Source organism: Neomonachus schauinslandi, chromosome 6 (assembly GCF_002201575.2).
Source record: "Neomonachus schauinslandi chromosome 6, ASM220157v2, whole genome shotgun sequence".
Taxonomy (NCBI): Eukaryota; Metazoa; Chordata; class Mammalia; order Carnivora; family Phocidae; genus Neomonachus; species Neomonachus schauinslandi.
Genome location: NC_058408.1, coordinates 145,465,331 through 145,474,535, shown reverse-complemented (window position 1 = coordinate 145,474,535; position 9,205 = coordinate 145,465,331). Strand labels below are relative to the sequence as shown.

Below are 9,205 nucleotides of genomic sequence, written 5' to 3'. Positions count from 1 at the left end.
AGGAAAGTCGAAAAGCACTCAAATACATGGAGGCTAAAGAGCATCCTACTAAAGAATGAATGGGTCAACCAGGAAATTAAAGAAGAATTAAAAAAATTCATGGAAACCAATGAAAATGAAAACACAACTATTCAAAATCTTTGGGATGCAGCAAAGGTAGTCCTAAGAGGAAATTATATAGCAATACAAGCCTTTCTCAAGAAACAAGAAAGGTCTCAAGTACACAACCTAACCCTACACTTAAAGGAGCTGGAGAAAGAACAGCAAATAAAGCCTAAACCCAGCAGGAGAAGAGAAATAATAAAGATCAGAGCAGAAATCAATGAAATAGAAACTAAAAGAACAGTAGAACAGACCAACGAAACTAGGAGCTGGTTCTTTGAAAGAATTAACAAGATTGATAAACCCCTGGTCAGACTTATCAAAAAGAAAAGAGAAATGACCCAGATCAACAAAATCATAAATGAAAGAGGAGAGATCACAACCAACACCAAAAAAATACAAACAATTATAAGAACATATTATGAGCAACTATATGCCAGCAAATTAGATAACCTGGAAGAAATGGATGCATTCCTAGAGATGTATCAACTACCAAAACTGAACCAGGAAGAAATAGAAAACCTGAACAGACCTACAACCATTAAGGAAATTGAAGCAGTCATCAAAAATCTCCCAACAAACAAAAGCCCAGGGCCAGATGGCTTCCCAGGGGAATTCTACCAAACATTTCAGGAAGAATTAATACCTATCCTTCTGAAACTGTTCCAAAAAATAGAAATGGAAGGAAAACTTCCAAACTCATTTTATGAGGCCTCCATTACCTTGATCCCAAAACCAGACAAAGACCCCATCAAAAAGGAGAATTACAGACCAATATCCCTGATGAACATGGATGCAAAAATTCTCACCAAAACACTAGCCAATAGGACCCAACAGTACATTAAAAGGATTATTCACCACGACCAAGTGGGATTGATCCCTGGGCTGCAAGGTTGGTTCAACATCCGCAAATCAATCAACGTGATACAACACATTAACAAAAGAAAGAACAAGAATCATATGATCCTCTTAATAGATGCAGAAAAAGCATTTGACAAAGTACAGCATCCTTTCTTGATCAAAACTCTTCAGAGTATAGGGATCGAGGGTACATACCTCAATATCATAAAAGCCATCTATGGAAAACCTACAGCGAATATCATTCTCAATGGGGAAAAACTGAGAGCTTTCCCCCTAAGGTCAGGAACACAGCAGGGATGTCCACTATCACCACTGCTATTCAACATAGTATTAGAAATCCTAGCCACAGCAATCAGACAACAAAAAGAAATCAAAGGCATCCAAATCGGCAAAGAAGAAGTCAAACTCTCACTCTTTGCAAATGATATGATACTTTATGTGGAAAACCCAAAAGACTGCACCCCAAAACTGCTAGAACTCATACAGGAATTCAGTAAAGTGGCAGGATATAAAATCAATGCACAGAAGTCAGTGGCATTCCTATACACCAACAACAAGACAGAAGAAAGAGAAATTAAGGAGTCGATCCCATTTACAATTGCACCCAAAACCATAAGATACCTAGGAATAAATCTCACCAAAGAGGCAAAGGATCTGTGCTCAGAAAACTATAAAATACTCATGAAACAAATTGAGGAAGACACAAAGAAATGGAAAAACGTTCCATGCTCATGGATTGGAAGAACAAATATTGTGAAGATATCAATGCTACCTAGAGCAATCTACACATTCAATGCAATCCCCATCAAAATACCATCCACTTTTTTCAAAGAAATGGAACAAATAATCCTAAAATTTGTATGGAACCAGAAAAGACCCCGCATAGCCAGAGGAATGTTGAAAAAGAAGAGCAAAGCTGGCGGCATCACAATTCCAGACTTCCAGCTCTATTAGAAAGCTGTCATCATCAAGACAGTATGGTACTGGCACAAAAACAGACACATAGATCAATGAAACAAAATAGAGAGCCCAGAAATGGACCCTCAACTCTATGGTCAACTAATCTTTGACAAAGCAGGAAAGAATGTCCAATGTCAAAAAGACAGTCTCTTCAACAAATGGTGTTGGGAAAATTGGACAGTCACATGCAGAAGAATGAAACTGGACCATTTCCTTACACCACACACAAAAATAGACTCAAAATGGTTGAAAGACCTCAGTGTGAGACAGGAGTCCATCAAAATCCTAAAGGAGAACACAGGCAGCAACCTCGTCGACCTCAGCCACAGCAACTTCTTCCTAGAAACATCACCAAAGGCAAGGGAAGCAAGGGCAAAAATGAACTATTGGGACTTCATCAAGATAAAAAGCTTTTGCACAGCAAAGGAAACAGTCAACAAAACCAAAAGACAACCGACAGAATGGGAGAAGATATTTGCAAATGACATATCAGATAAAGGGCTAGTATCCAAAATCTATAAAGAACTTATCAAACTCAATACCCAAAGAACAAAGAATCCAATCAAGAAATGGGCAGAAGACATGAGCAGACATTTTTCCAAAGAAGACATCCAAATGGCCAACAGACACATGAAAAAGTGCTCAATGAGATATCACCTCACACCAGTCAGAATGGCTAAAATTTACAAGTCAGGAAATGACAGATGTTGGCGGGGATGTGGAGAAAGGGGAACCCTCCTACACTGTTGGTGGGAATGCAAGCTGGTGCAGCCACTCTGGAAAACAGTATGGAGGTTCCTCAAAAAGTTGAAAATACAGCTACCATATGATCCAGCAATTGCACTACTGGGTATTTACCCCAAAGATACAAATGTAGGGATCCGAAGGGGTACGTGCACCCCGTTGTTTATAGCAGCAATGTCCACAATAGCCAAACTGTGGAAAGAGCCAAGATGTCCATCGACAGATGAATGGATAAAGAAGATGTGGTATATATATACAATGGAATATTATGCAGCCATCAAAAGGAATGAGATCTTGCCATTTGCAATGACGTGGATGGAACTGGAGGGTATTATGCTGAGCGAAATAAGTCAAACAGAGAAAGACATGTATCATATGACCTCACTGATATGAGGAATTCTTAATCTCAGGAAACAAACTGAGGGTTGCTGGAGTGGGGGGGGTGGGAGGGATGGGGTGACTGGGTGATAGACACTGGGGAGAGCATGTGCTCTGGTAGGCGCTGTGAATTATGCAAGACTGTTGAATCTCAGATCTGTACCTCTGAAACAAATAATGCAATATATGTTAAGAAAAAAAAAAAAGAAGGTAGCAGGAGGGGAAGAATGAAGGGGGGGAAATCGGAGGAGGAGATGAACCATGAGAGTCGATGGACTCTGAAAAATAAACTGAGGGTTCTAGAGGGGAGGGGTGTGGGAGGATGGGTTAGCCTGGTGATGGGTATTAAAGAGGGCATGTTCTGCATGGAGCACTGGGTGTTATGCACAAACAATGAATCATGGAACACTACATCTAAAACTAATGATGTAATGTATGGTGATTAATATAACAATAAAAAAATTTTTAAAAATGGGCAAAAGACTAGCACAGACATTTCACAAAGGGTCAACTCAATGGCCAACAGAAAAAGCATTCAGTCTCATTTGTACCCAGAAAAATGCAAATTAAAGCCACTGTGAGATACCACAACATACCCACCAGTCTTAACAAGGGGGAATTACTGGTGGGATTGTGAACTGGTAGAAACTTTGGAATAGAGCTGAGAATTTTGTAGGAAATCGATGCTACACATACCCTAGAACCCAGGACTTCTGCTCCTAGATTTGCACCCACTGGAAAAGCATGCACATAACCCAAGGAGACATGTACAAGAATGCCCCCCAAATCATTATGATTATGAAATCATATGACTAAGAAATCATAACATAATCATGCTAAGCAACAATGAAAATGAGCCAAAGTCAAACATATTGGTAAGAGAGTCTGAAAAACACAATGTTCGGGGAAAAAAGCAGACACAAGGGAGTACATGCTATATGCATCTACTACCACAAAGTTCCAAAGTGGGAGAACAGCAAAAAACCCTGCTGTTTAAAGACTACGAAAAAACATTTAAACTAATCTTTAAAAACCTAGTAAATATAAGTAGGTTTGATGATTAATTTTATGTGTCAACTTGGCTGGGCCATGAATAACTCTGGATGTTTCTGTGAGGATGTTTTTGGATGAGATTAACATTTAAATCAGTGGACTTTGGGTAAAGCAAACTGCCCTTCATACCATGGGTGGGCCTCACCCAATCAGTTGAAGGCCTGAACAGAAGAAAGACTGACGTACCTCCAGGAAGAAGAAATTCTGGCAGCAGGCCTGACCTGCAACAGGGGCTCTTCCCTGGGTCCCCAGCCTGCCAGTCTTCCAGCCTCCAAAATCATGTAAGCCACTTCCTTAAACTCTCTTCTCTGTCTCTCTGAACAACACTGACTAATACAGTAGGTTAAAATAGAAGAAATGTATATAAAAGGTAAAGGCTACAAGGCAGAGACATAAAATGAACATGAAAGTAAAACATAGAGGATTAAAATGACAGGCAGTAGAAGAGGAAGCATAGAGAACAAGCCAGCCTACGGGGTTGATGACAGTGAATAAAAATGAACACAAAACCACGTAACAGTCAGAAATAAGACCTGAAGTAAAAATGATCAGGGAGAAATATCTTAAAAAAAAAAACCAACAGGGCACCTGGGTGGCTCAGTTGGTTAAGCGACTGCGTTCGGCTCAGGTCATGATCCTGGAGTCCCAGGATTGAGTCCCGCATCGGGCTCCCTGCTCGGCAGGGAGCCTGCTTCTCCCTCTGACCCTCCCTCCTCTCATGTGCTCTCTGTCTCTCTCATTCTCTCTGTCTCAAATAAATAAATAAAATCTTTAAAAAAATAAAAAAAATAAAAATAAACCAACAAAAAGGTTGGGGATGACAATGAGAGGGAGAGAAGGAAGTGAGCTCGAAGCAGGTTAGTGGCGCTGAGTGCAGGAAGCATCAGTTTCCCCACAATGTGAAGACCTGTTGCCATGGTGACACCCTCCCGGGCAGACTGGCAGGGTGCCCCTTTCTCACCGCCTTTCCCTGATGTCTGGAGAAGCTGGGTCCTGACCTTGGCACCCTTTCCTCTCCATATATTTTGGAATGGGACCATAGCTCCTCCTCCTAAATATCTGGAGGTACCAGCCTGCTGAAACACAGCCAGACCTAGAGGATCCCTCGTCAGTGCATAGCCCAGAGTAACCAGGGCTGATGTCTCTGTGTATTTCCTGCTTGTCTGTTTCCCTCTTGCATATTTGTGTATTTATAGCACCCAGATCCTCCTCTATATAAGTTTTATGTTCTGCCTTTTTAAAATATCACATTACACCACAAATACATTATTGGAAATTTGTCCAAGACTGGCTTTTTGATAGGTACATAATATTCCATCATATATCATTCACTGATTGTTTCACAACTGTGTTGAGTGCATATGATGTGTCAGGTGTGTGGTTCATGCAAAGTCACTCTTCATTAGCACAGACGGCTGAGTCACTGAACACAGAGCAGGAGACCTTTTCTTTACTGCTAAGAGGTACTCTTTGCAGATTCCTGGGTTTGGAGCTGTTCCAGGTAACTGAACTTGCTTGTGTGAATGGGAGGAGCACCGTTGTGTTTTAGATGTTTCACATGGAGTATGAGCACTGGACCACGTCCTAAACATCCCCACTTTGAATTTCCTGGTGGAGTCAAAGGCAACCTTTAGGACCCATACTTGTCAGAGACAACACGGAAGTCCTCTTCCATGAGCCGCTGTTTCCTTTTCATTTTTTCCAGTGGGTAATACACTCCTATGGTTCTAAATTCAAGACAGAATAATGTGTACAGTGAAAAGGCTCATTTCCACCACTTTCTCATCTGCCAGGTACCCACCTCCGGTAGCCATTTTTATTAGTTTTTGTGTGTGTATTATCCTAGATTTTCTTTATGCAAAATACAAATATATATGCTTATTTGTTCCTTTCCCACTCTAAAAGGTAGTCTACAACTTATATTCTTTTGCACCTTGCTTTGTGCGTTTATGCAAAAACCATACTTAACCATATTTCTTGGAGGTATTTCCATACAAATAAAGATCTTCCTCCCTTGATCTTTATTACTGCAGCATAGTATTCCATTGTGTGGTTGGTCATAATTCTCTAACCAATCCCTGTTAATGGACATTTGAGTTTGTCACTAGGTTTGTCATCCCAAACAGGCTGTGTTGACTAACCTTGTGCATATTTTATTTTATACACATAATTGCTGGGCCAAGGGTAAATGCATTTGTAATGTTTGATATATATATAGTCACATTACTTTTTGTAGGGGTTGGGCCAACGTCCATTCTCACCAGGAACACTCTTGATCCCACCTTTGGCCAGAGGCCCGGGACGATCGCTAATTGAGTCAGCAAGCTAAGCATCTGCTCCGCGAGGCCCCATGCTAGACCACAGCAACACAAGAATAAGATGCTGCTGGTACTTCCTTTTGAGCAGAGGGAGAGCCAGACTTATTGGACAACCAAGGCAATCTGTGACAGGGCTATAGCATAATGATACCAAGACTATGAGAACACAGACAAAGGGGTGATTTATTCCGCAAGGAAAACTTCAGGGGAGGCACAGGTGAGCTTGAGAGACAAGCAAGTTGCCAAGGGGAGAGGTCCCTGACACCTGGGCGCAGCATGAACAACAGCTGGTTCCAAGAAACTGGTTCCAGGAGCCATGGATAGCATACTTTGACGGAGCATGAGGAACCAAGATTGGAGAGGCAAGTGAAAACCAGAGAGAGACTGAGCCTTCATCCTAAAGGGACTGAGCAGTCTCTGTCGGCTTGTAGGTGGCGGTGACGTGGTCAGATCGTCCCTCCAGCCACGAGCTCTGCCCCCCCTATTGCCCTGGACTCCAGCACTGCAGGAACATGGTACTGCATGTCCATTTCACCCCAGGGCATTCTGTGATGCCTAAACTCAGACCTCACAATAGCCCCCAAGCAGGCCAGTTATGATGCAAGAGAAGTTTGTGACTGTCCCTTGGGTTCCTATTACACTGTCCTAGAAAGCAACTCCAGGCATTGACGCCTCCTATCCTAGCCTAGTGTGGGACTATGATCAGAGAATGGGAGAATGGCTGTCAGAAGGTAGGAAAACAGAGGACCCAAGAAAGGAAGGCTGCAGAGGGAATGTGGAATAAGAACGGAACACCAGTCAGAATATGTACCATGAGTGATTCCTTTCGGGATAAAGACTCCCTGTGCTGCCAACGGGGTCTGTGTTCGGCTTCGCCATTGGAGTGAGTGTAGCTGTGCTTCTGGTCCTTTCTCCCCAACCCCCTGCCCCCCAGAACGAACCAAGGGGAGGAGCCCACCCCAGTCACAGTGGTCCTAGCCTGACGAATGCAGAGTCGCCCTAATTCCCGCCCCCCCCCAAACTATAAGTAGAAAGACCCTTCCTGGAGTCCTACTTTACCTGCCTCTCTGCCTTTCAGGATATGGACCAAATTCTACAAATCAGATCCACGAGTTGCCCTCGGGAAATACTCCCCCTTGGAAAAAGAGATCCTAGTAAGTGTCCTAAAGCTTATTCACAGGGAGGCCCCGCTGAAGCAAGGCAGTAGGCTGGGGTGGAGCAGGAGGTTCAAAACCCACCAGCCACAGAGACACAGGTCTCCCAGTGGCCTCGAGTTGGCTGCGTCCGCTGGAGGCTCCCACACCTGCACAGCAAATCCTCCCTTGTTCCAAAGTCCTGGTCAGGAATGGAGCTGTGAGTGCTGGTGACAGACGGGAGCTGCCATCTCTGGAGCCCTTCCCTTGTGCGAGCTGCTTTCATATGTAAGGTCTCGCCATGCCCTGTAAGTCGGTACTATTCTTCCAAATTCACCGTAGAGAAGATGAGACAGGATTTGAACCCAGCCTGTCTGACCTCACAGCTCCTCCCTGCTTCCCACTGCACAGGGGCTCAGACTCTCAGCCACAGGGGGAGAGGGGCCGCGAGGCAATTCTTCCGGTGGGTGCCCTGTTCCTGTCCCGTTGCGATTTTAACAGTCCCCTTCACGTTGTCAGCGTCTGGGTGGTGTTCACACCGTAGCAGCAAAACGGCTTCTGACACACAAGCAAGAGGAAGAGTGGAAGATGCTCAAGGAGCTCCAATCACTGTCTTCGGACTACAAGCGGGCGATGGACTATAGAACACAGCATTCCCCTCCCTGTGCCACCTGTAGGCCCCTCGAAAAAATATGGACCGCAAAGGTGATCGTGCCCCCAGAGGAGTTAAGAATGCCACAGCGCGAGAAGCTCACCATCATCAAGCACATAGAACGGATGCAGCTTGCTCGAGCCCTGAGAAACAGGCAACTCTTGCCCTACATTGAGAGGTTTCGGGGCTCTTCCTTTCTGTCCAGAGGGGGCCTGTGCCCAAAGGCGAAAGACAAGACGAGGGAAGACGAGGATGACAAGGACTCTGATTTCTACAGTGACACCAAGCAAGAGGCGAGAAGCAACGCAGAGAACACAGCCATAAAAAGACAAGAAATAAACATGAACATAATTTTCAAGTCAGAGGAACCAAAAAAGTGTTTCACACACCAGCCAAATGACCAGAAACCATTCTTCCCCACCAAGAAAGTGGAACGCTCCATCACGGGCTTAACCAACCGGAATCTCCTCCCCGTAGCTGAATTCCCTGGCGACCTAATGCTGATGAATCAGGATTTCATATCCCGGGGAGCCCACCCCACTGAGGGGACGAAGGTCAGCCTCCCAGGGGAAGAGAGCGTCTGGAAAGAGTACACGCACAGAGCCGCTCATCAGGATTAAAGTCCTACTATTCGCATGGTAACCAAGGGTCCTGGTCCTTATTACTCCCAAGGCTCTGCCCCGGTCCCTGGATCTCCAGGGCTCCTCCAGGTAAGACCTACCGGCAGAGGCTTCCTGGTTTCAGACATCGCTTGGCTCTCGGCTCTCGGCTGCCACCCTCACCCGCAGCCCGGGCCTTTCCAGGATGCAGACCCCTCCTTTGCACCCACTGCCACGGGGCCTGTGTCTTTTGCCCCTGCCGGTGAAACAGACCACCCTCAAATGTACTGGCTTAGAACAACACTCACTCATTTAGCTTGTAATTCTGTGGCTCAGCAATTTAGGTTGGGTTCAGTCGGCTTCCTCTCGTGTCTGCAGTTACCTGCAGGTCAGTTAGGTGACCCC

The 9,205-nt window shown here is 44.6% G+C and overlaps 1 protein-coding gene across 1 annotated transcript; it reads left to right on the top strand.

Annotated features, from left to right (window-relative positions):
- The first annotated feature begins 7,114 nt into the window (after positions 1–7,114).
- On the top strand, positions 7,115–8,821 carry C6H10orf120 (chromosome 6 C10orf120 homolog). Its single transcript, XM_021703832.1, has 3 exons — positions 7,115–7,299; positions 7,495–7,570; positions 8,069–8,821. The coding sequence occupies exons 1-3, from the start codon at positions 7,115–7,117 to the stop codon at positions 8,819–8,821; spliced, it is 1,014 nt and encodes a 337-aa protein (XP_021559507.1).
- Positions 8,822–9,205: the final 384 nt, after the last annotated feature.